The following is a 27,787-nucleotide window of genomic DNA, read 5'->3' as shown; positions in this document are numbered from 1 at the left end:
AACATATTAAAATCCACATTTACAACATTATGTCCCAAATTTCCCCCTTAAAACAAGATTAAACATGTTATAATAAAAATATCTATTAAAACAGAATAATAATAATAAAAAAAGAAAATATATACAGTATGACGAGGACAGAGTGGTGGGCTGATACATGATGTGGGGGGCAGTCATTCTGTGGCCGGGCACTTTTTATTCAGGAAAGGACTGCCGGAAGAGATCCGTCTTGACAGCTTTTTTAAAGCTGTCTAAGCTGGCAATTTGATGGATCTCGTCCGGCAGGCCGTTCCATAGTTTGGGAGCAATTTCAGAGAAGGCCCTCTGGGAGGTAGCAGTTAGTCTGGTTTTTAAAGGCTGCAATAGATTCCTCCCAGAGGACCTGAGGGTGTGGGGCGGATTATATGGGAGCAGGCAATCCCTCAAATAGGTTGGGCCCAAGCCACGTAGGACTTTAAAGGTTATAACCAACACTTTGTACTGTGCCCGGAAACTAATAGGCAGCCAGTGAAGAGATTTTAGAACGGGTGTTATTTGGTTACTCCTAGTTTTTCCGGCGACCAGCCTGGCTGCCATTTTTTGCACTAGTTGAAGTTTCTGGACTAGGCACAAGGGTAGCCCCATGTAGAGCGCATTACAGAAATCGTGAAGTTACCAGTGAATGTACAACAGTTTCTAGGTCCTTTACTTCCAGGAAAGGGCGCAGCTGGCGTATCAGCCGAAGCTGATAGCAGGCACTCCTGATTGTCACATTCACTTGGTTCGTCATGTGACGTGATGGACCTAGGAGCACCCCCAGACTGCGAACACAGTACTTTGTGGAGAGCATGACCCCATCTAGGACTGGAGGTTGCAACCCTATACCTGGTTTGGGGGCCCCTACTGTAAGTACCTCCGTTTTGTCTGGATTCAGCTTGAGTTTGTTTTTCCTCATCCAGCCCATTACCGCTTCAAGACACTGATTGAGGGGAGAAATGCCATCTGTTGTCATAGCTGCTGATTGGGACATGGAGAAATATATTTGGGTGTCATCAGCGTACTGATAACACCCTGCCCCATGTCTGCGAATGATTTCTCCCAGCGGCTTCATATAAATGTTAAATAGCATCGGGGACAGTATGGCACCTTGAGGGACGCCACATTTAAGCTCCGTTTTTGAGGAGCGACTCTCTCCGAGCATCACCCTCTGGAATCTACCCGAGAGGAAGGACCGGAACCACTGGAGTGCAGTGCCACCGATTCCTAACTCTCCCAGGTGTTCCAAGAGGATGTCATGATCTATTGTGTCGAAGGCCGCTGAGAGGTCTAGAAGCACCAACAGGGTCATGCTTCCTCTGCCAATGCCTAGATGAAGATCGTCAGCCAGAGCAACCATGGCAGTCTCCACCTCATATCCTGTCCTGAAGCCGGTTTGAAATGGGTCTAGATAATCTGTTTCATCCAAGATGACTTGGAGTTGAAGGGCGACAGCCCTCTCGATCACCTTGCTCAAAAATGGCAGATGGGATACAGGCCTGTAGTTCTTCATATCCAGGGGGTCCAGGGAAGGTTTTTTCAGGAGCGGTCTAACAACCGCCTCCTTTAGGCAACTTGGAACACAACCTTCCCTAAGGGGTGCATTGATGACATCTCTAAGAAATGCCCTCAAGGCATCACTCCCCTGGATGGCCAGCCATGATGGGCAGGGATCGAGGGGACATGTCATCTTCTTCACATTTCCAAGGATCTTGTCCACATCATCGGTACAGTACTCACGAACTCAAACCAATCCAGTTTAACCTCAACAACGGGTTCACTGGACACCTCATCAGTTGATTCTGCTACAATCCCGGCATCCAGGTTGGGTCTTATCTGAGAGATTTCATCTGCGAAGTAGTTATTAAAAGCATCACAGCAGGCTGTTGTCGGGTTAAGCAAAGGGTTCTGCACAGGTGGAACCTGTGTCAGTTCCCTTACCACCCTAAACAGCTCTGCTGGACGGGACTCCGCAGACACGATACGTGCAGAGGAGAAAGATCTCTGCGCTGCCTGTATCGCCTCTCTATAGGAACGAAAAAATTTCCTATGACGAGTTCTGTCAGATAAGAGTCGAGTGTCATGCCAGTCGCGCTCTAGTCATTGTTCAACCTGCTTCATTTTCCTCAGATCTTCCGTATACCATGATATGGGATCATTCACACTATCACACATTTTGTAGCCTTTTGCCCCTCTTTTCACTGCAAGAACAAATCTGTGGATTCAAATGAATGCGCACAAAGGATTAAACTATATGTGACATTAATTGCCTGAATGCAATAATATACCATATATACTTGACTATAAGTCGACTTCATGTATAAGCCGAGGGCAAGTTTTGGAGGCAAAATTATGGTTTTTGGATAGGTCGAGGGTAAAACTTAGGGACATGCAGCAAAGGATCGAAATGATGAAGCAAAGGAAAACAATGCCAAAGAACCTACAAAATTCTGGCAGGTATAATGGTTTTGGCTCACACTAAAGGATGGATGGAAGAGAAAGCAGAGAGGTCAGTGCTTCCAGGACAGATTGCACTCTTGCTTTTCACCAGGGATGGTTCTCTTTTTAATAACAGTTAAAGTATAGTATTTACATTGACTCGTGGATAAGTCGACCTAGGTTTTTGAGGTCAATTTTTGACTAAAATTTCTACACTTATACATGAGTATGTACAGTACATGTTTTTGTTATGTAGAGAGAAGCTGAAAGAAGTCTGAACTGTCTCAGGACTATGAGCGGATTGGGATGGAGTGTTTGAGGCTTCCCTTGAAATGCACACAATAGCTAAGAAGAACCATGGCAGGGAGAAAAAGAGATAAATCCCTCTCCACCAAAGATCCAAAGGCTGTGTATGCTGCCCAAGATATAAATGTGAAAACTTTACAAATGCATTGCGACCTTCCAATTAACGTCAGGTCTATTATGGCTCTCAGAGTTGCTTCTTCCTTGATATGGAAGGATATACATGTGGAAAAGGGAGCTTCGTCTGTACTTGGCTGCAACCAGATTTCATGAGATAAACCACAATGATTTGAGAAGAAAACAATGGGATTTTGTAGTTAATAAGCCCAACAACTGATTGCTGACAATTTTGGACAGACAATGATGTTCAACTTGCAGAACTTAAAAACTATTACTGCATTGTGTCTCTATCCCTTTTGAAGCAATCTTGACAATCTGATTTTCCGGTTAAGCTATTCTTTTTGCTAAACACATCTGGAAACATGGTATGAACATCTTAATCACCTTTGATAGTGAAATCAAAATATTACAAGATTATAAGTAGCTAAAGTATGTTCCTTATGTCAGTGGTTCTCAAACTGTGGGGTGGGACCCCCAGAGGGTATGCAATAGTTGCTCAAGCAAGGCACAAGACTTGGAGGCCCTGTTCCCTCCTCCTTCTCTGCTCCTCAAACCTTTTATGTGTAAAAATTACAAAGGAGTTGAGATAAATATTGAATTTTCTTAAATAAAACTGTTCTAATTTGAAATATGTTATTTCCTTACAAAATGTTAAAATATGAATATACAGTGTGCTCGCGCCATACGTGGGCACACTACTCGTAGCTTTCAGCTCCTTTCACTCCTGCGGGAGTGCATGGGGCACAAGCGGCAGCGCATTCCATTAAGCTTATTGGGGCGCGTACCCGTGGCGGACACGTGCTGCCGCACCACCGCACTATGCATGAACCCCATTACTTTTTTTTACAAGGGGGGGCCGGAACGGATCCCCCGCGTATAAAAAGGGCGCACTGTACATGAATGTGTGAATGAAAATATCTACACTAAATAAACAAAATATTTTTATTCATATACTTGGCTGAATGGGGGGAGGGGGCTACATCCGCATGTAGATATAAAGTGGGGTGGGGAGTCCCAAGAATAAGTTTGAGTACCACTGCTTGAGGTCACAAAACAGTTCCCCACAGTATGCCTTGCCACCTATAAGCAGAGTTCTGTTCAGAAGAGTTAAAAAACTTTTAGGGGTGCTCAGGACCTTTCCTGTGTCACACAACACATAGGGTTCTCACTGTCCAGCTGTCTACACTAAAGCCAGATAGGCATAATAAACTAGTTTGTAATAAAGTACAAGGTGTTGGTTATCACCTTTAAAGCCCTACATGGCTTGGGCCCAACCTATCTAAGGGATCGCCTGGTTGCGTACAATCCGCCCCGTACCCTAAAGTCCTCTGGGAGGAATTTACTACAACCCTTAAAGACCAGGCTGACGGCAACCTCCCAGAGGACATTTTCTGCAATTGCTCCCAATTTATGGAATGACCTGCCGGACGAGATCCGTCACATTAACAATCTAGAGAGCTTTTAAAAAGCCATTAAGACGGATCTCTTCTGTCAGGCCTTCTCGGAATAAAATACTCAGCCACGGACAAGACTTTCCATCTAGTGACTCTGCCCATGATGATTTTTGGTTTATTTGTTTGTATTAGTTGGTTTTTAATCTTATATTGTTTAATCTTGTTTTAAGGGGGGGTACAGTACTGTGTATATATAGTTGTATTTTAACTTGCTGTATGCCGCTTTGATTGCTTGGCAAAAAGTGGGATAGAAATAAAAAATTTATTATTTATTATTATTAAAAATAAAGCATTTGAGCCAGCATTTTATTGCTATTTCTGGACTATTTTTTGACAGTAAGAGCAGTTCAGCAACGGAACCAATTGTCTAGAAAGGTGGTGGAGTCTCCTTATCTGGATGTCTTCAAAAAGGGACTGGACAGCTAACAGCTGGAGATGCCTTAGCTGGAGATCCTCCATAGAACAGGGGTTTAACTCAATGGTCCATGGAGCCCCTTACAAATCTATGCTTATGTGATCCTATGTTTACAGAACAAACAGGCCACAAAATTTGTAACAATAATTTTACCTCAGTTAATTTCACAACTCATTTACCCCAGGAGACATGGAGTGAATTTTGCTGGCATAATAATCTCCAGGTTTATACTGCTTGAGAACAGCTAAATCCAAGCAAGTCCACACATTAAAATTAACTTGTGCTGCAAGCACTTGACAATTAACCTATTACCACAAGAAATGAAAAAAGCAATTGCCTTGCAGAAGTATGGCATATGCCCTTCTTCCCAAACTGTTACCTCAGGCACAGCTGGTGATGCGCCTGCTGCCAATTCACTAGACAGAAGAGGAGTTGAATCTTCTGCTACTCCTGGAGAAAGTTGTTCTTCATATTGTGCTGAAAATGAAATAGAAGTTATTAAACACAGAGACCTTAAAAGGCCATTCAGAGACTGGGTTAATTAAATATACTGCATTCTTGGGTCAGTTCATACATGGCCTGGTTTGGCAAATTTTAATATTACGTCTGCATGGTAACAACACAGATCAATTGATTTTTGTACCAATCTCAGGCCTGTAGCATACAATACAGAAAGAACTATTAAGTCCTTCATGTACCCCTCTCATCAGTACTATAATATAAAGTAAGAATTTAGTGATTTTAATGAAATGCTTTTGTTTTACTATTACATTTTTTTGTTTTGTGAGTTTAAATACTGGTATAATGTGAATCACTTGGAATTTTTTGAATACAGAACCATCTTAATAACCAAGCACACTACATTGAAAGGGAGGCTTCCAAAATATGGAGAAATGCATTACCATATGCTTTGGCTCTCAGCTGCATGCTTCTTTCATGTTTTAGATTTATGCCTCCCTTAAAACTGTTAAGGGGCTCATCACATGGGATACAGAGATATATGATGAGCACTTTCTGAAAGTAAATGTCATAAACGGGCATTTCATAGATGGACTTTTGTACAGAGTGCCCTCTGGTGTGGAGATTAGTTCTAACAACAGTTGGAACAGTCCCCAGTGATTACTATTATGAATGCTTTGCAAAAGATGAGGCATTATTATTATTATTATTATTATTATTATTATTATTATTATTATTCCATGCGACTTTCCAGAACTGGACTCAAAGTGCTTCACAATATTAAAGAACCATAAAATTAAAAACATAGTCATTAAAAAGGAATTAAATTATAATGTAAAAATAGACATATTTTTGGTGGGTTTTTCGGGCTATGTGGCCACGTTCTAGACGAGTTTCTTCCTGACGTTTCATTCACAGCATCTTGCCAGCCACAGATGCTGGTGAAACGTCAGGAAGAAACTCTTTTAGAACATGGCCACATAGCCCGAAAAACCCACAAAAAACTATGGATGCAGGCCATGAAAGCCTTCGACTTCACATTAAATAGAGAGTTAATAAAAGAATAAAATACATTTAAAAAGATAAACTTATAAAACATTTTAAAATGAAACAACATCCCAGGCCAGTCCTTTACAAACATTCCATTTTAAAAGCCTGTCTGAACAGGTAGCTCTTAGTCTACTGGCAGAACGCCATCAAGGAGGGAGCCATTCTGGTCTCCCTGGGAGTTTAGGGGCAGCCACTGAGAAAGCCCTCTCTCGCTTCCCCACCAATCGTGCTTGTGATGGTGGTGGGATGGAGAGATGGGATCTCAGAGTCTGGGCTGATACATACAGGGAGATATGGTCTGCCAAATAGTGTGGACCTGACACCTATAGGGGCATACCTATATTGCCATACCTATAGGGACTGTGCTCTGGCACTGATAGATATGCCTGCACCTGTTCCTAACTTGTTCCTTCACACTTGATAGACCAAGCTAGTAAGTAAATTTCAGTAAATTCAATACACACTTGATAGACCAAGCTAGTAAGTAAATTTCAGTAAATTCAATACATTTCACATACACCAGAACAACTAAGGTAGACCAACACCTTGAATGAAAAATCAGAAGTCATATATTTTAAAGAAGTGTTCTAAAGGCAGCATATAAATGGAATGAATGAATGAATGAATGAAGAAAGAAAGAAAGAAAGAAAGAAAGAAAGAAAGAAAGAATAAGGCTATGAACCCCTCTGCCTTGAATCTTTGGAAGGCTGCTGCCCAAACAGGCAATACTAGGTGCAGCATATGGTGGTATACACATTTAGCAGTCAACATGTTTCATTCTCATATTTAGTCCTACTTCACTTATTTTGAAACACAATGTATATTGCACATATGAATGGTTGTAGAATGACAAATTTTAAGCACAGGTATAATACAGCAGGAAAAAGCCTTATACGTACTTTCACCAACCACATAACTAGCTGGAAAATAGCCTTGCTGTCCATTTACCAGGCTGCCAAACCACCAGTTATCATTATCTTTGTATAACACTCGGATAATGTCCCTGCAGTGGATGGTTAATTCATCTGATCGATGCGCTGTGTAGTCATAAAGAGCCACTACCTAAAAGAGAGATAAGACCACCACAGCTTTATCACTACTGTACCACAGATACAAAAGGCCAACATTCACTTCCTCTAATACAAAAGTTGCTGTAACCAAAGCTTCACTTGGGTGAAAGCTTGAGGCTGTCTCAGGTTTGGGGGCTGGTGGGAACGCAGCAGGAGAAGCAAGATAAAAGGGCTGTGGGATTCCAGAAAGGGCTAAGAGCATTCAAAGGCACAAAGATTAACTTCAAAAACAACAGGAGTACAGCAGCTGTTAGTTTTATATGCAAATAAAGTTTGATATATTAACTTTCTTAGAATTTTGACTTTCTTAGAATTGTCTTGAGAGCATATTTCACTTCTGAGCTTGACTCCATGGAGGCCAGGGGTATTGACATGAAAGGCAAAATGAGGGCAGTGCCCCCAATATGAATTCTGCCCCATGACATTTTCCTCCACTCCCAAAATTTCTAACAGTGCAGGTTGCTTAAAATTTCAGTTGAGCATTTAGAAACAGAGTTTAGCCATCTAAAGAAAAGAGGCAAACAAAGTTACCGCAGTAATGCCAAAACAGTAAGAATTCTAGATATGAACCATTTTCAGTGTCTCAGTCTGCAATTCTAGAAATTTGGGGACTGAAGGAAAATTTCACTTGAAGGGGCAGAATTCTTATATGGGGAACAATGCCCTTATTTTGCTTCCCACTTAGCTATGACCCTGAATTCAAGGCACAAAACAAAAGCATATACAGTATTGGAAGGAAACTTTTGGCCCACCTGTAGCCCTCCAAATGATGTTGACGTCTCTGCAGCCCTAGCCAGTACAACCAAGTGCGAGTAATTATGGGAGTTGCAGTCCAACAAAATCTGGACAGCTGTGTGACTCCCACTTCTGGTCTAGTGATCATTTTACACTCTATCAGTGGTTTACAATATTGTTAGAAAACTTTCCACATTGCTGAATGGAAAGCTAATCCATACCCTGTTTATCTGTTGTAGACTCCATTTTTCTTTTTCTCCCCCCCCCCAAGGGCTAGAGGTGGCATAAGACATTCCCACTACTTCAGTTCTAGCGTCCTATGTTTATGTGTAAAAACACTCCCCCCCCCCCAAAAAAAAATTTATAAATGAACCATAAATGGCTGCAGCAATAAAGATTTAGCTCAATTAAAGTCAATGGGATATGTATGAGAGAAAATGGATTAGGCTGGGCTGGGCTTGGCTGTGAAAATGTGAAACTGGCTTGATCATAGAATCATAGAGTTGGAAGAGACTGCAAGGGCCATCCAGTCCAACCCCCTGCCATGCAGGAACTCTCAGTCAAAGCATCCCCAACAGATGGCCATCCAGCTTCTGTTTAAAGATCTCCAAGGAGGGAGACTCCATTACACTCCGAGGGAGTTTGTTCCACTGTAGAACAGCCCTTACTGTCAGGAAGTTCCTCCTAATGTTGAGGTGGAATCTCTTTTCCTGGAGCTTGCATCCATTGCTCCGAGTCCTAGTCTCTGGAGCAGCAGAAAACAAGTCAGCTCTCTCCTCAATATGGCATCCCTTCAAGTATTTAAACAGGGCTATCATATCACCTCTTAACCTTCTCTTCTCCAGGCTAAACATCCCCAGCTCCCTAAGTCGTTCCTTAATGAAAGGGGGCCTCCTCTCCTGCTCCTCCCAGAGTAGCACCTCCAGCCTCCTGAAAACATTCAACAAAGGCATTGGGAACCCTGTTGAATGATGCTACTTGTTGGGAGAAGGAGGCAGAGGGAAGTGACTCTGTGACTCTGTGAAATCATATTTTAAGTAGTGTCACCTAAGTCAGTGTTATTACTGTCAAGACTTCTTTGATGATGCTTTAGTTTACAGGTGTGCAATTGGCAAAAACTACAAAGTTCTTGCCACTTTATTATCCTTCCTTACTGGTTTCCTGAGCGTTAGAAAACCCTTTTGTTTTGGCAGGGGTGATTATTCTTTCCATCCCTACCAGGGACATCAGGTTTGAAACAATGGTGATTATTCTTTCCATCCCTACCAGGAATAACAGGTTTGAAAAATGGTGCTTGGAAGCTGCGTATGGTCTGCTTTCTGCCCCCCCTCCCACTTCAGGTCATGATGGCGCATCATTAGAACTGAATTAGAACCACAGAGGTCTCTTACAAATGGCTAGGTTCCAGATGCATATTCAGTATAGAGATATCTGATGAATCGTACACCCACCTTGATGCATCACACTTTTAGAAAGTATTTAAAAACTTCAAATTCTCCTTAGGGGCAGTAGACAAGAGGAAAGACTGTTGTCCCACCAAATGAACCACAATCCCACAGGTCCTGGTTTTAATTTTTAAAAAATTGCTAGACCTTTTAGAAACCAAGGTAAGGGGAGAAATATGCATCCACTGGCCTATCTAATTGATTTGTAAACTATTAGCTTGTTCACCTAATCTAATATTTTTGGCAACTGAATGAGTCACAGCAAGTCACACCCACTGTCTGGAGTATAACTTCCTACTTTGTTTCAAAGCAGTTTTTAAAGCAAGTCTCTGGTGGGAAGTGATTAATATGGTCAAAGTCATATCATGCCGCTATTAAGGACAAGACTTGATGTCCTGCATTTTTTCATATCTGCAGGAAGGAGACAGAAAGGGATCCCCAGTGCATACAAAGCTACAACTGTATGTTCTGAGTAACAGCTGGACAAAATAGGGACCAACCATTTATCCCACCAGTCCTGGAGACCATTCTGGTGCACCTTGAGTACATCAAATCACCTACTAGACCCTAATTTGAATATTTACAATTTCCTCTTCTCCTATCTCATTAAAAGTTCATCCATACAGACAACATGTCTTCAACATCAGGTCAATCTTTCCCCTTTCTTTCTTCCATCACCCCTTCCTGATAAAGAGACCCTGTCATCTAAAAACCTTAGAGATGCCCAAGAAAGACATTATGAACTTTGGCATACAAGAGTTTTTGCATATTTTTGATGATTTTTTACATTGGTGGACTTTTCTGAAAAAAATGTACAGAGGTTTTTGCTCAATAAATTTTGTGCAAAAAGACAATTTTTGTCATAAAAATCCTGAAATGTGAAAAAACTTGTGAGATATTACAATTTTTCAAAGTGTGATAAGACACCCTTTCTTGTGAAGAATGGGGAATTGGCATATATTCTTTGAACCCCTGGTATGTACAAAAGAAAAAAGAAAATGCACAGGTGTGCTATTGCACCACAAATAATTCTTGCAAATTAGATTCATATTATAACTAGTAATTAAAATCTCTCTTGCTGAACAATTATTGCATAAACCTATGGAAACTAAGATCCCGTCTTTCAATTACTTCTGAAATAGTTAAAACCAACACATTCCTAAAAGTTGTGGTGGGAACTAAAGGTAACTGAAGAATTAATTATAATCTTTAAACTAAACAACTAAAATCAACAAACAAGAGACAAAAGAGATGAAAAATTTGCATAACACTTACTGTTTCTTGGACAGGAATGGAACCACTGTCTCCTTTCCCATATGATGCCGTTGTGAACTCATTCTGTAAGAAATTATTTAATACTAGTAGACTGCATTTAGCAAATTATTTTTTCTTTGTTTTTTGTGCCATGAAATGTGTTTGCTCATACAAGCAGAGATCCAGCAAAAATATAATTAAAAAATACAAGCTGTCGTGGTATCATTCAATATCAATAAATGTGGCTGAAAGCTGTATACCATTCTACATATAGATAGCCTAAAACTGCACTGATTTTAGTGTGACTTTAAGCTGGTTATGTGGACAATCCACTAAGCACTGCCATTTTTCATGCTCCACAACACTAAAGGGTGTGCGTGCTACACCAGTAACAACCTAATGTAGGATGACACCACTGCTACACCTGCCTTTTGGCAGAAATGGGCTGTGATGTTTGCCTGCATCCCTTTGAAACATTAAAGAGATGGTGTGAGTGGAGCAAGGCCCAGTGAAAAGAGAAAATAGATGCCCTATGATTTTTTCTTTAAAACTTCTTTTAAACATTTGTTTAACATCACATCTTATAAAATTTTCACTTTAACCGCTTGAAATAATGTATGTGTAAATACATTTAGGCTGTACATATGATATTGCAATTTAAAGTTATAATTTTAACTTTGCTAGTTGTTTATGTCACTACTATTGCCATTACATTAGGTGATACATGAGAATTATGATTTATGAGTAATATTACTAAGGATTCTGTATGGTGTGGTCTGGGAAGAGGGCAATGTCAGGGGTGACACCCTAAGTCACCACACCTGGTGACACCAACTGTAGTAATGCAATGCTCTACATCTGTAAGAGTCCTTAAGCATTAGGGTTTTGTCTCAGTGAAATTTGGAGGAGTGCACAAAATGTGAGCTAGTGAAAAAGGTTGACATAAACTCAACCGTTATGAAGGATGTTTTGTTTCTTTGTTTTGCAATTTGTGATTATTTTCCATTTTTCTTCTGAATTTTTATTTCCAAGGAGCCAGCTTTCTGTTTTGTTTTAAACTCAGAGTTGGAATGTGGGTTCATTCATTCATTCATTCATTAATAGAAATTGAGACAGTAGTTCACTGCTACTTATGTCGGGAATGGTAAAATTTAATTTGTTGTTTTACCCTTCTTTTTTACCCACTTCCATCAACATCTAAGGGATGAAACAGACAGACATGGCTGGAAAAGCAAGGTTGGAAACTGAAAAAAAAATCTGTTCTCCGGGATGAAAAACCAGAGCAAAAAGAAGCTGGGATACTCCCACTCAAGGTGGGGCTGCGACAAAGCAAAAAATTGAAAGTGTGACAACTCCAATGCATGTAATTACAACATACACAAACAAGACATTCCAACAGAGGGGCATGGAGAGGGGTGAAGGGGGCATGTATGGAGGGCCTCTATGATTGTGCTTTGCCAATATATCACTTGGCACACCAAGGCACTGATGCTCTGTACAGGTGGAGCATTACACATGCAACTGTGTGGTCAGTCAAAGAGGCAGTCATCCAATGGAATGGCATCTGGGCAGGACATGGGAAGTAATTGGAGATCACAGGTAGTATGTTTGTTCAACAGCACGAATGCATGGTGGGGGTCTAGCCATGTATATTGGACTCATCTTGGGAGCAGGCTGTGTGGACAGAGCAGTTTCGAACCGCTTTCAGAAAAAGCAGGTTCGAGCAGCTTTTTCCTGCCCATTTGCTCTGGTCCTAAGCTGTTCTTTCTTTCTGAAAACATTGTTGGGTGTTTAAATAGAAAGCTGAAAGAAGAATCATGTATTGCCCTGTAGCAAATAAATAAAATATATAAAATAAAAAAAAAATGACTGCACAGATTGCCCTGTGGCTACATGTCCCGTGTAGCAAAAAATGGCTACACAGATGAGTTGATAGACCAAGGCTGGAGAATCAAATTATTTATTTCGAAGAGCTGGCTAGTTTCTACATATATAAAGAGTGAAATCCAGAGAACTGGAAATTCCATTCATGCTAGGTCTTTTCTATTGCCGCCTTTTACCAGCACTTGGAAGCTATTACTGATGAGGCTCTAGGGACACTCTGGAAGTGAGATATAGCTTGCTAAACAGGGCAGTGCTGGTGATCATCCCTTGCATGAGCAGACTTACCTTTCACTCTCATGAAAGCATACTACCCTGTATCAATGCTCAGAAAGGATATTTCTTTTACCAGAATATATCATGCGAGAATGTTTAGTTATTGTGCACAGATGCTATGTAACAGCTATGTTCAATCTGCTACAGTGCTTAGCAGTGTCCTGATTCCACTTTTAACTGACAATTCTACAGTTGATAACTGCATAATAGTCATATTGTGGTTTGTTTGCTTTTTTACAAAAATAACAAACAATCCTGACTAGTGGATGGTAACATATACACATGCTGTAATTTCGACAAATATATTGGTGTTAGGAGTTACCATAGGTTGAGGTTTGGTTCCAGGACTCCCCTGGATACCAAAATCTGTGGATGCTCAAGTCCCATTATATACTGTCTCTTAACTAAAATGGCAAAATCAAGGTACATATGAACGTACATATTTGGAAAGTACATATTAAAAAAATATATTTTCAAGATGTGGATGCTTGGGTCTATAGATACAGAATCTGTGGATACGGAGGGCCACATGTTCTAGATGTAATGGTGGCAATTCTGCATTTCCAATTGCACATATAGAAAATGGGAAGGGTTTTTACTTTCACAGAATTTTTTTTGGGAAAATAAGGAGTACAGAACTCTATCTCTGCAATTTATCTCTCTATAGCAAGAGTGGGAATCATGTGGCCAACCAGATGTTGTTAGATTATAACTCGCAGTATACTTGGCTCTGCTGGCTAGGACTACTGGGAGTTGTATTCCAAAACATCTGGAGGGTCATATTTTCCCCAATTCTGCTGTACAGCCTAGCTTCCACTAAGTCTTTGATACTGGGAGTGTCAAAAGGAAATGAAGCAAGATAAGTCGCATGCAAGGCACACAATTATGTGCCTAACCAACACTGCTCTTTTTCTATTAAACTCACTCCCTCTTTGATTTTTGTATGGCTGAAAGTGATCCAAGTCCCAGTATACTGATCTGGCCCTACAGACATAATCTTTTAAACCAGTGATCCAGTGGATTTAACTGTGACTTACTGTCACTTCTTAGTATTACCACATAGCAAGGGCAGGTTTGAACCTATTCTTGGCTTTTCCTTTCCTGAAGTGAGAATTTATAAAGTAGCAATACTATAGAGGCAGTGAGTTTTACCCAAAGGGAAGGAGTGGCTCTTGTTACTCAGCGATGAGTCATCCTGCTGATTATTATTGCTATACTCATTATGATTCTTTTAAAAAGATGATATTTATGAGCTCTCCAAAAAACCCTATCAAATTTCCTTGAGCTGAGGTAAGCTTTAGGAAATACTAGATTAAAAACCTCAAGATGCCCTGGGATATTTTGAATGCTCAGAGATGTTGTATTAAACTTTTATGAAAATGTGGATCCAAGGGTCTTCCACCTAAAGAAAAATGAGCATTATTTTTCAAGTGTATTATCTGTGCGACTGCTATTATCATCACACCATTTGCCTCACATTATGTTTTGTGATTGGTTTGCTAGGGACAGGTTGCTTTATCTGTAACTGTAGTTCTTCAAGTGGTCATATGTGAACTCACAGAAATGGGTAACCTGGGCCTGGGCAGTGCATCATTCAGAAACCTTTAGTTATTATGTAAGTATGTTGGGAGTAGCCCCATCCACTCCCCATGCAGCTATTGAGCATGCTTCCCATTTAAACCCTCAGTTCCATGGATACTGAAGAAGCAGCCCAAGGATCTAAGGAAAGGCAGGACACAATGAGGGGGGATGGATGGGGTTGTATGAGTTTGCAGATGACCACTCCAAGAACTACAGTTACATGTAAGCAACCTGTCATCTGTGACTCACTAGCAAGCTACTAACCATAGGAGGTGGGAGTGTCATGCCACTCAAGAGAAGAGCATCACCCTCTCAAATGCAGCATCTTTAGATTGGACTTCATGTCCAATCTATACCGAGAAATAAAGGTTTACAGATGTTGTGCAATGGGAGAGTTCTCAAAATGGCTTTCAGTACTGCCACCACTCTAGTCAAGTGACTCCTCACTTGGAGGTTGCTTGCTGCCACCCACTTACAGATATGCTGAGATGAAAAAAGGAAGTTCTTTCTTGTTTGATGCATAACAGACAACTTGTCTCTGAGATTGTTGGAGTGGAGCTATCCAATAAAGGGCCAAAACTCTAGACAACGTAAAGAATATTTCAAATGAGAAGCTAGGTTCTGGAAGAATACTGGCAAAACAATGTCCTGGTATAGGTGACATGCCAATACAACTTTCAGGAGAAAGGAAATTTCTGGTCTTTATGGAAATGAAGGTAAGGTTGAACATGCTCAGCACACACATTTCACCCACTCTTCTGGCTGAGGTTACTGCCAGAAGGAAAGCAGTCTTCCAGGTAAGATCACAAGATCACACAGGTTCAAATGGTTTTCTGGAAAGTTGAGACTACGAGAGAGAGAGAGAATGAACCATCTCCAAGCTCCACTGGGAAGTTGGTTCAGTTATACCTGGATGCAGGTTCTTATATCCCCTCAAAAACCTTTTAACAATGGATCCACAATTCAGGAAGGGTTTTCCAGGCACTGGAAATTCCATGAAACAGCTGCCAAGTAGCATCTAATAGATGAAAATGACAGGCCCTGAACAGACAAAGAAATTAGGAATTCAAGGACTTGAGTGACTTGTGCTTCAGATGGATGGTGGCCTTTAGACTAAAGAAATTCTTGGATCCTGGACCACTTATAGGTGTAGAAATGCTGCATGGATGATCTGTCAGTTACCCCAAGCACATGCCTGAAAGGATCTAGTAATGAGGTTGGAAATACAGTCTCCAGGTGGGGAGCTTGAGTGTGTAAGTCTGGTGGCACACCTTGCCATTATGGAATGTTAGGAGATTTGGGCAGAACTGTAGCTTCCAACAGTGACCTTGAGACGGTTGGAAGAGAGAAGTGAACAAGTTGCCTAGGCCACTACAGGGTCACCATTATGGACCTGGCTTTGTCCTGATGAATCTTGGCAATCACCCTGAGGATGAGGGGAAACAGAGGAAAAGTGTATATAATGGCCCTTCTCCAGTAGAACTGAAACACACTGTCAAGAGAACCAATCCCTACACAGATCCTGGAGTAGAATATCTTGTACTGCTTGTTCTGAGGAGATGCAAAGCGTAAGACTGGCTCCATAAGCAGAAGACCTTTCAGAGATTGCCCAGGTGTAGCTTCCACTTGTGACAGGATATAGATGCCCTGCTTAGCACATCTGCTAGGGTATCCTTCTCTCCTGGGCAGTGAATAGCAAAGACCAAGATGCCTCAAGGGGTGTAGCAATCACAAAGTTGCATCATCAAATGAAGGAGAGTGTCTGATTTTATGCAGGTCAAGGAAAGGCACACAGTCTTGAAGTGATGGATCTACTGGTTTCTTGATATTGAACTCAAGCATACTCCACTTCTGCATCAGTCATCTATTGCTGAGGTTCAACAGGGCTTGGTTTCATCCAGCTCAGATGACAGTTCAGACACGTCCTCATCATTTTAACAATCCCCTGCTTAGGTTTCCTCACCTACCTTTGGACCTGATTTTGCTTGCTGATAACATAACATACCGGCTAGCATAACAGATATGCTGGCCGGATGTTCATAGAATCATAGAATGATAGAGTTGGAAGAGACTGCAAGGGCCATCCAGTCCAACTGCCTGCCATGCAGGAAATCTAAATCAAAGCATTCCCAAAAGATGTCCAACCATCCTCATCATCATCATCATAACCTTTATTAGGCATCTCATAAACATAATACACAATTAAAATTATAACTAAAATTATTTACATCGATACTTTAAAATTCCTTCCTTATACAAGTTATTCTATGCACTACAGCTGTTCAAATTGTACCAAATTTTTGTTGCCTCCATTAGAAAATTTGACATCAATCGTGTAATCTGCTCATTACAATCCTCCAATAAATGCACTAAAGTTATATCCATTACACAGTAATTCATTTCCATCAGTTTCATTATCAATTTCTTTCTCGGTTTTTGATACAATGGGCAAAGAAAGACAATATGTTGTAGGGTATCTGGGGATGCTTCACAAAAACATAAACGGTTAGCAAATGGAATTTTCATATATCTCCCCTTAGTAACACAAGATGGATGGATGTTCAGTCTTGCAAAGAGGAAGGCTTTCCTCGCAGCCTGAAGGGACAATGATTGGAAATACTTTGGTATCTCACCACAACAGGGGGGAATGCCAAATACAAAAGGGGAGCATACTCTGGGAGAGGTAGAATAAATTTTCTTATGTTCCCAACTCAAAAAGCAATCCTTAATTGTCTTGAAGCACTCCTGCTCCGTCAATAGGAGAGTCCAAATTTAAACCCTTTAGTTTTAGATTATCTTCAAAGGTTTTTGACCACTTAGTATAATAGTTATCAGATAGAAGAAACCAGATTAAACTAGATCTATTTGGTCTATAATGAATTTTAAGCCAATATTTATACGCCATCAACCAGGCTGTGGTCTCCAGTGAGTCCAAGCCAAGTTCGTCATATAACGTTAAATAATGAACACATGTCGGAATAGATAACAATTTCCTGCAGAACCGAGTTTGTAGATTTTCAACCTCCTTGTTAAAAGCTGTTGCCCATACAGATATACTATATAATATTAGAGGTCTAATTTTAGCTTTATAAATTTTCAGGGCTGCAAGGACATCTTGGTTTCCCTTCTTATAGTAAAAGGATTGTAGCGTTGCCAATGCTCTTTTCCCAGAGTGAACAGCCTTTTCTCTCTGCTTTACCCAAAGACCATTGTAATGGAATAGAACACCCAAATATGTATACATTTTTACCTGTTCTATAGATTGATTATTCACTTTCCATTTCCTTGGAGTAAAACCTTTTGAAAATACCAAGACCTTTGATTTGTTAACATTTATCTGTAGGTGGAACCTTACACAATATTCACTAAATCTATTCAGGGCTCTCTTTAAGCCCACCTGAGTCAGCGACAATAATACAGTGTCATCAGCATATTGTAACACTAAAAGTGGGCGATTTCCTAACATAGGAGGGTGGGTATCAACCGATGACATGAAATTTGGAAGATCTGCCACAAATAAATTAAATAAATGGGGAGCTAGGACACAGCCTTGTCTTACACCTATTCCTGAATAGATAGGGTCAGTTAGATGACCACTATCAGTAAATTTTACCCTACAGCGATTGTTGGTATGAATTTGGCTCAACAAAAACAGAAGTCTTGGATCTATACTTAAACTATCCAGTTTACTCCACAGTGTAGGTCGATGAATTAGATCAAATGCCGCTTTTAGATCAATGAACGCAGCATATAATTTCCCTTTAGGACTGGAAATATATTTATTAACGAGAAATGAGATAACAGTAATATGATCTATGGTAGACATGTGACCTCTGAAGCCCGCTTGTTCAGGTCCCAGAATGGCTTGAGTAGTCATCCAGCTTTGCAATTTCATTGCTAAATGACTGTCATATAATTTACCCACGATAGAAAGCAGGCTTATCGGGCGATAATTAGCTGAGTCTTGCTTATCACATTTTTTAAAAATAGGAATAATTATTGAATCTTTCCAGCTTGCTGGAATCAGCCCCGAGTTGTTTACCAGGGTGAAAAGATTTGCCAAAGCTTTGGACCATAATTCTGAACCGTGTTTCAAAACCTCTGCCGTAATAGAATCATAACCCGGCGATTTAGCAGATTTTAGTTTAAGAATTAATTGATACACTTCATCTGGTGAAACAGGGCTCCAGATAATAGAAGGGTTTGTAATTACTACAGTATTTTCAGAAGATTGAGTTTGCATCTTGTTTGTAAAATACGATACCCAAATTTGGGGCGAAATGCCAGGACAAGATAAATTTGAGTCGTTATTCATATGCCTCCTTACTGCCAACCAAAATGTTTTGGAATCATTTGATTTCAGGTCCTTATCAAAATCGGCCCAGTTTTGCTGATAAATGTGTGTAACCATCCTCTGTTTAAAGACCTCCAAGGAAGGAGACTCTACTACACTCCGAGGGAGTTTTTTCCACTGTTGAACAGCCCTTACTGTCAGGAAGTTCCTCCTAATGTTGAGGTGGAATCTCTTTTCCTGGAGCTTGCATCCATTGCTCCGGGTCCTAGTCTCTGGAGCAGCAGAAAACAAGCTTGCTCCTTCCTCAATATGACAACCCTTCAAGTATTTAAACAGGGCTATCATATCACCTCTTAACCTTCTCTTCTCCAGGCTAAACATCCCCAGCTCCCTAAGTCGTTCCTCATAGGGCATGGTTTCCAGACCCTTCACCATTTTAGTCACCCTCCTTTGGACACGCTCCAGTTTTTCAACATCCTTTTTAAATTGTGGTGCCCAAAACTGGACCCAATATTCCAGGTGCGGCCTGACTAGAGCAGAATAGAATAGAACTATTACTTCCCTTGATCTAGACACTATACTTCCATTGATGCAGCCTAAAATCACATTGGCCTTGTTAGCTGCTGCATCACACTGTTGAGTCATGTTCAATCTGTGGTCTACTTGGACCCCCAGATACCTTTCACATGTAGTTTCATTCAGCAGGTGTCCCCCATCCTATATCTGTGCATTTCATTTTTCCGCCCTAAGTGCAGTACCTTACATTTCTCTGTGTTGAAATTCATTTTGTTAGCCTAGGCCCAGCTTTCCAATCTATCAAGGCCATTTTGAATCTTGATCCTGTCCTCTGAGGTATTAGCTACTCCTCCTAATTTGGTGTCATCTGCAAATTTGATAAGTATGCCCCCAATTCTGTCATCCAAGTCACTGATAAAGATGTTGAACAGCATTGGGCCAGGACAGAGCCCTGTGGGACCCCACTGGTCACTTCTCTCCAGGATGAAAAGGAACCATTGTTGAGCACCCTTTGGGTTCGGCCAGTCAACCAACTACAAATCCATGTAACAGTTACCTTGTCTAGCCCACATTCCACTAGTTTGTTTGCAAGAATATCATGGGGAACCCTGTAAAAAGCCTTACTGAAATCAAGATATATTATATCCACAGCATTCCCTTCATCTAACAAGCTGGTGATTTTATAAAAAAAAGAGATTAGATTTGTCTGGCATGACTTCTTTCTCTGAAACCTGTGTTGACTCTTTGTGATTATGGAATTGTCTTCTAGATGTTCACAGACTCTCTGTTTAATGATCTGTTCTAGAATCTTTCCTGGTACTGATGTCAGACTAACTGGACAATAATTGTTGGAATACTCTTGTTTTCCTTTTTTGAAGATGAGGACAACGTTTGTCCTTCTCTAGTCTGCTGGGACTTCTCCTGTTCTCCAGCAGTTTTCAAAGATTATTGCCAGTGGCTCCGATATTACATTTGCCAACTCTTTTAATACCCTTGGATGTAGTTCATCAGGTCCTGGAGATTTATATTCATTTAGATTAACCAGGTATTCCTGTACTGTCTCTTTACTTATTCTGTTCTGAAATTCCTCTGTTCTGTCCTCTGCTCCATTATCCTCATGTTGAGTACCCTTTTCCTTTTCTGAGAAGACTGAGGCAAAGAAGGTGTTGAGTAATTCTGCCTTTTCTCTGTCTTCGGTTAGCATTTTGCCATCTTCTGTATGCAGTGGCCCTACTTGGGGGTCTGTAGTACACTCCCACAATAACATCCCTGTTGTTTCCCTCCACTTTAATTTTCATCCATATGCTTTCCACCTGGTTTCCAGTATTGATGTCCTGGATCTCTTCAGTGGTGTAAATATCCCTGACATATAAGGCTATTCCTCCTCCTTTCCTGTTTGGCCTGTTTCTCTTAAAAAGGTTATACCCCTGTATTTCTACATTCCAATCATGAGACTCATCCCACCAGGTTTCAGTGATGCCTATTATATCATATTTGTTATACATGATGAATACACTTGGTCTAGCAGTGAAACAGGGAAACTACATCAATTGGTGATCCATTTTCAAAGGGTTTGGAGCCAGACATTTTCACTTTTCCCACTCCTGCTGCTTTCTTTCCTGTTACAAGTTGCAAGGACGTCTTGAACTACACTGTCTTTAGTTTCATCCACATCTAGAATAACTGGAGGTCTTTGAGTGCCAGCGAATTACCCTAAGTGGCTTGTACACCATCATATGCCAAACCCAATAACTGTTGACACCGCCACTCTAAATCTCCTCTGAAAATTAAATTGACTCCAATGGATAATGAAGGAAACAGCTTGATAGTCTGGCTGGAAAGTTTTACTCTACAGCTTCCCTTTCCTTTCAAACTTCAAATTATGCAGTGTATATGCATTCTCCTATGGGGGAAACTGACCCCATGCTTAGATAAACTATCTGACAAAGATTGCAAGGTCTCCTCCATCACAGCAGATTATAACTACACACCATTCTGTGGACTGTAGTGCAAAGGCCATGGTGGAGGCTGTAGCTCTTCAGACATGTGTAGTTATGATCTTCAGAAATGTCCCACCAGGCTCCTTTAAGTATAGAGGATCTCCCCTTTGATAAGGCAGGTCTCATTAATGCTCAGACAGATGAAAAATTTGAATACATGCAACAAATGTGAACCACTGCTAAAAAGTTCCATCTCTACCCAATCTTTAGGTCCCTGTTTCCCTGGGATCGGTATCAGTCATCTTCAAGATGTCAATTCAGTCCATTAGCTTCTTGGCAACAAAAGCAAACTCTGCTGCTAATCTCATATTCCAAAAAAGGTTCCTCTAAGGGTGGATTCAACAGTACTGCAAGAGACATCAAGTAGTGCCTCTGATGTGTTGCAGGATTATTTTCATGTGGCAAATTACTTGCTGCCATCATCCATATTTACTCCTTCCATGACAGGCTCAGCACAACCATCAAGCCTGGGCTTCCATTACCTCGGATTCATGGATCCTCAATATCATCTGGATAGGATATGCTATAGAATTCCAAAGGAAACTACTGCCTCAGTGCCTTCTCCTCCTGGGAAGCCTGCTTGAGGATGCATAATAGAGCAACACAATTCTTACCAGATGCTCTCTGTCTGTGTAGTCAGCTGAAGAGGAAGCATCATCCATGACAATCATACTCACCTAACCAAGCCCCTTGGGTTAACCAGTTGTTGCCTTTTTTGAGCATCTGTACATTTCTCTCACCTTTTTTATGCTTTAAATCACTTTAAAAATAGGTGGTGGGTTAAGCAGAATTGTTAATTTTGTGGCTACTTCAGCTCCATCAGAATGCGTTCCCCAGGTTCCTAATGATTTCCTATGGTACTGGCTCCCCCACATTTACATCAGTCTCAATTTATATCGCAAGCCCAGGCATGCAATCCTAACATTAAGATGTACAGTGCACCATTTTTAATGGGGCTTGAGCATAAGCATTATTTGCCTTACGCAGAGGGGTCTGGAACGGATTGACCGCATTAGGCCAGGGTGCACTATACTTTAGTTTTGACAGTTTAAACAAATCTTATATGAATTGTAAGAGATTTCACACAAATAGTTCACACAGGATGGAGAAGTACTCTATGGGCTAATTTTATAATTTCCATGCTGCAATTCTAATGTATAAACCACTGTTAAGTGCTGCCAGAAAGAGACATTTACACAGATTAAAAGTGTGAATGTGAATTAAGGGAATTGTGGATAAAAGGAAAGGGCTTTCCATGTTCCAGATTTTTCACTGGGATGCCACTGTATATGCTATTATTGCACATAATTTTTATTGTATTTGTGTAACAAATATTTTGATTTACAAGCCTTCTACTAAAATAATTCTCAAAGCAAATTATGAATGTTGCACAATAAAGAATGTAAAGTAGTTTAAAACCACTTGCCACTCTCAGTCTTCTAATCCAGCTTGCCTTTTGCTGACAGATAAATTAGAAATGTACTGTACTATTGGGAACAAACCTGACATAGCAGAGGCCTTTGCAGCTGTCAACAAGAATAGCTAAGAAGCACCAGATGCTTATAAGTTCTTAATAAGGAAAGAACAAACAAAGCATCTCACAGGAAAGACTATCCCCGTAGGCTATCAGGGTGAGCCTAAGCCATCTTACGGACAGGAGGGCCAGGCTGTCACAGTCAGAAACAAATGCTAACCTGCTCTGAGAAGCTGGCAGTTGGCCAGAGATGGAGAGCATCAGCCAGGAAGAGATGACCTGGAATAACAGTAGTTCTCACCATGGAAATTATGCACCTCTAATTCTCAATATCACCAGCCTTAGCCTTCACAGATATCTTTCCTAGTTTTCTGTGATCAGAGATGCAACACAATTCTTCAGTACCCTGAACAGCCTTTCCCCTTGCTGGGAAGATAAACAGCAGGTGAGGAAACTCTCTTCCCTCCAGGCTGCCGCGGGGATCCTCACAGAATCATAAGAGTAGGAAGGGCCCCTATGGGCTATCAGGTCCAACCTCCTACTTGATGCAGGTTTTCCAGTCAGAGCACCCCCAGCAGGTAGTTGTCCAGCCTTTTTTTTTAAAGGACACCTTACCACTTCTTTAGGTAATTGGTTCCATTGTCAAACTGCTTTCATTGTCAAGAAGTGACAGTGACCTCCTCGGAATGTTCACTCTCCAGTTGCATACTGATCCCACCGGACTGTGACTGTGCTTGATTTTATTGACTACTTTTTTGGTAGCATTTTATTGGAAATTGTTGTTTTTAATGCTATTTTAAGATGGAAGGGTGATAGGGAATTGGATTTTATATGTTTTTTTATGTTTTTACTTGTGGCTTGTTGTGTTCTATTCTTATTGTTCTTATGTTTGTTGTTACCTGCCTCAATCCAATACAGGGAGAGGCGCGATACAAATAAATATTATTATTAATTATTATTAAGAAGTTCCTTCTAATGTTCACCGAAAATCTGCCCTCCTGTAGTTTAAAACAATTAGAACCTAGAAAACAAGCTTGCACCCTACTCTTTGTGGCAACCCTTGAGGTATGTAAAAAGTGAATTTATGTCGCCCCTCAATTCACTAAGCTGAACACACCTAACTCCTTCAACTTCTCCTCACATATCTTGTTCTTTATACCTCCTATCATCGTTTTTGCCCTTGTCTGAAATCACTCTAGGTTGTCTATATCTTTCTTAAAATGAGGCACCTAGAACTGAACACAGTACTCCAGATGAGGCCTGACCAGGATAGAATCTAGTGGGATTATTACCTCCCTTGACATGGAAACTATGATTCTATTAATACAAGCTAATAGCATTTGAGGGCCAGTGTGATGGGCTTTGGATTAGGACACTAGGAGACCAGGGTCTGAATCCTGGCTTGGCCATGTAAACCCACTGGGAGACCTCGGAAAAGTCACACTCCCTCAGCGTTAGAGGATGGCAATGGCAAGCCTCCTATGAAGAAATTTGCCAAGAAAACTCTATGATAGGTTTGCCTTAGGGTTGCCATAAACTGGAAATGACTTGAAGGTACAGAAGAAGATGAAGTAGAGGAAGAGCAAGAGTAAGATAGCATTTGCCTTCTTTGCATTACACTGCTGGCAGCTGTTCAATTTATAATCAACAATAATCCCAAGAACTACTTCACATGTAGTACTGCTGAGCCAAATATTCCAAATCCTATACCTGTTCATGTGATTTTTGAAGCCTAAATGCAGAATTTTATTTTTGTCTCTGCTGAATTTCATTTTATTAATTTCAGCTCAGTTTTTTAGTTTATCATGGTCCTTCTGAATTTTGTCCCAATCCTAGATGTGAATCCTCATAGACCAGTGTAAGTATCAGTGTAAGAGTGTGGGTGTGGGTGTGTCCCCTCCACTGATGCAATGTACTGAATCAACCCAGTCAAATCCATGGAGTTCACCACCTAGAATAAATTAAGATATATGCTTAAATTTCCCATTGAAATATCAGTGGTTGTAAGAGTTATTAAAATTAGCTAAACTATGACTACCATGGATACAGCTCTGACTCTGGGATTTTCATTGTTGCTACTATTACTATGCTATCAGTACCACTACAGGTTGAGCCTCCCTTATTTGGAATTCTGAAATCTGAAATACTCCAAAAACAAAAACATTTTTCATGAGTGACTGAGATAGGCACACCTTTATTTTCTGATAGTTCAGTGCACACATTTTTCCCATGCAAAAATGTATTCAAATATTGTATAAAATTACCTTCAGACTATGTGTATAAGTTGTATATAAAACATGAATGAATTTTGTGTTTAGCTTTGCATTCCATCTACATGATATCTCATTATGTATGTATAGGCAAACAGAGGTATTCCAATATATTTTTTTTATCAAAATCCAAAACATTCCTGGTCCCAAGAGTTTCAGTTAAGGAATACTGAATCTGTACCACTGTTACTCCTCCTCTTCCTCCTCCCCTTCCTCCTTTTTCTACCACACTTCTACTAAAGATACCCTGAGTGACATGCAATATTTATGTGTATTGTTTGTGAGTTGCCTTGGATTCCAATGTCAGGAAAAGGCAGCAAATGAATGCATTCAATAATAAATTAATAAAATAAATAAATAAATATAGAGGATGTCAGATAAAAGGGAGCAAGAGTGATCACAGCAATGAACACTTCATTCAACTGTGCCTTCATCCCACCACTGGAATTCATCCACCTAATTAGAAGTCTCCCATGGACCAAAGATTGATGCTGGATCCAACCAAACTGGAAAGGAAAAAAACCCTCAAGAATAGTAGTAGCTAAAAATCCTAGCAATGTAAGAAGTAACAGAACTACTACCATGTGACTTGGTCTTTATGCAACCTGGACCATTAAATTACTCCAGTGCTATCACGGTTGCCTTCCCGAGTTTTCAGATGACTAAGATCCTCATTTGATCATAGTCCTTCAAGCATTTAATGAGCATGGGAATCTATAATCTATCTAGAGGAAAAGCTGTGCCAGGCTGCACTTTATTGAGTCCTGCAATGTACAAACACAAAAAAGAAATGCAAACACAGCTGCTGTGACAAAGTCTATAGGGATTTTTTAAAAGGATGAATGGAAAAGTAGGTGAAATAATTCAACTGCTAAGATTTATTCAGACACACTCCAAAACTATTTTGATCCATTCTTCTTTAATCAGAAACACTTCACTTTCAACTGTAAAGGATGTCAATTTACATACTGTTAGGAAAAGTTTTCTATCACTATGGTACCATAAAAGAAAAGATAGCATAATGAATGTCATAGTATGGATTTCCCACTCCCATTTTCCCTCTTTAGTCTAAATTATTCTGGACCAAGATATCTGAAAAAAGTTGTCACTGAGGAATGTTTATGGGTCACTTTAGCCAAAATAAATAAATAAATAAATAAATAAATAAATAAAGACTTGTTTCAGTACTTACTGAGGAAAACAATGGTATAAATATATACCATGCTTTCACCCAGGAACATTATTAGAAGAGAAGGCCAACAAACTAAACATTTAAAAAATAATACCAGAGCTCCTGATGAGCATGACAGAAACTACTGCACAGAGATCTTGCTTCAGATTCTCAACTAGACCAGGGGAAATTATGTATGTATGATGGTGATAGGCAAAGAGAGCTCTGATGTAAAAAAGGAAACATCTGATTGTGTCATATTTAAGCATGCAGTTACTGAATTTTAGCAAAGATTTAAATAGCTGTAAAAAAAGTAGTATTTATGCTTTTTGTGAAGGAACAGAGATTTCTAAAATGAAGAATGGGTATATAGGAGAGCTAAAGATGCATAATGGGTTCCCTGTAGGATCCTAAGCTGACAAGGAAGACCCTTAAAGCAGTATTCTTTTCTTTAAAATTTCCCATAATGCTACAAAATCCCAAAGTATGAACTCTTTAATTTTAGCCAACTAACAGACAGTCTGGGAAATAGTTTGGAGACACGTAAGTTTAAGAAAATGGCATTCTTAACTCTGGAAAGCACAACAAGCAAAACACACACACAAAAACAATGATTTCAATGTAGTCATTGTACCGTACAAGTGAGAATAGTACAACCTAATGGAAAATAATCATTTAACAAAAGTTAAATTCATTTCAATCTCAGTTTAAAGTGAAATAATTTAACATCCAAGCTGAACTAGTTGTGTCATCTCTGACATTCTCCATAATTAAGAAATCTTAAAAAAATATTGAAGACAGAGAGTTACAATCTAAGTGATTCTAATTCTAATGAATTACAATCATATTATGCAAAGATAATATTGGCTCTTTTGTTCTATGACTTTCAGACAGCAACTATAGGAGGCAGAAAGCCTACATGGAATATTATTTTTTGGAAGGCAGTCCCTTTATGCCTAAAGGGAAGTACAAGAAAGCTTCTATAGAATGATAACTTGTGAAGGATTTATAAATGTTTAAATTCTTTTTTTATATGCAAAAAGTGGGGAAAACAGAACTCCTTACCATGTATAGTCCAGCTGATGGTGTTCGGATAAAAGGATTTCCTACTGGGACGAAGCTCCCTGTAAAAAGACAAAGCTATATGAAATTTTTTATTGTTATCCCCTTTCAGTTTAATAAATCATTTTATTTTTAAAAAACACAATGATAGTAAGACATTTCACAAAACACTGAATAAAAAAGCAGCAGATGCTTTCAGTCCCAACTATGAATCCTTCAGTTTTGAACAGTTGGAAGGTTTATCTAACTAACAGAACTGACATAAGGTTAGCTAATCCAATATTTCCATTCAAATGATTTGGAAATATAGCACAAGCAAAACCTGCACACCACCTCGCACTCAGAATTGACACTATTATTTTAAAAACAGCATTGCTCTTCCTTGTCATTGAATCTTTGAGTCATGCATACATTTTTCTCTCTCCACCAGAAGTGATCACAACACCTTTGTACTGAATTATTCATTTTATCTGAAAGAATAGATATGAGCTATTCAATATATT

At 39.9% G+C, this 27,787-nt stretch overlaps 1 protein-coding gene across 1 annotated transcript in view; it reads right to left on the bottom strand.

The window, feature by feature from the left end:
• Positions 1-27,787, bottom strand: part of AHI1 (Abelson helper integration site 1) — a 131,498-nt gene that overhangs the window by 8,340 nt on the left and 95,371 nt on the right. The window contains exons 20-23 of the mRNA XM_042473989.1: positions 27,288-27,346; positions 10,781-10,843; positions 7,155-7,317; positions 5,126-5,223 (exon numbers count right to left, since the gene is read on the bottom strand). Of these exons, the coding sequence (XP_042329923.1) occupies positions 5,126-5,223; positions 7,155-7,317; positions 10,781-10,843; positions 27,288-27,346 (383 nt within the window). The remainder of the gene's footprint in view (positions 1-5,125; positions 5,224-7,154; positions 7,318-10,780; positions 10,844-27,287; positions 27,347-27,787) is intronic.

The sequence above is a fragment of the Sceloporus undulatus genome, chromosome 1, assembly GCF_019175285.1.
Source record: "Sceloporus undulatus isolate JIND9_A2432 ecotype Alabama chromosome 1, SceUnd_v1.1, whole genome shotgun sequence".
NCBI classification, from domain to species: domain Eukaryota; kingdom Metazoa; phylum Chordata; class Lepidosauria; order Squamata; family Phrynosomatidae; genus Sceloporus; species Sceloporus undulatus.
This window is presented reverse-complemented; position numbering and strand designations above follow the sequence as displayed.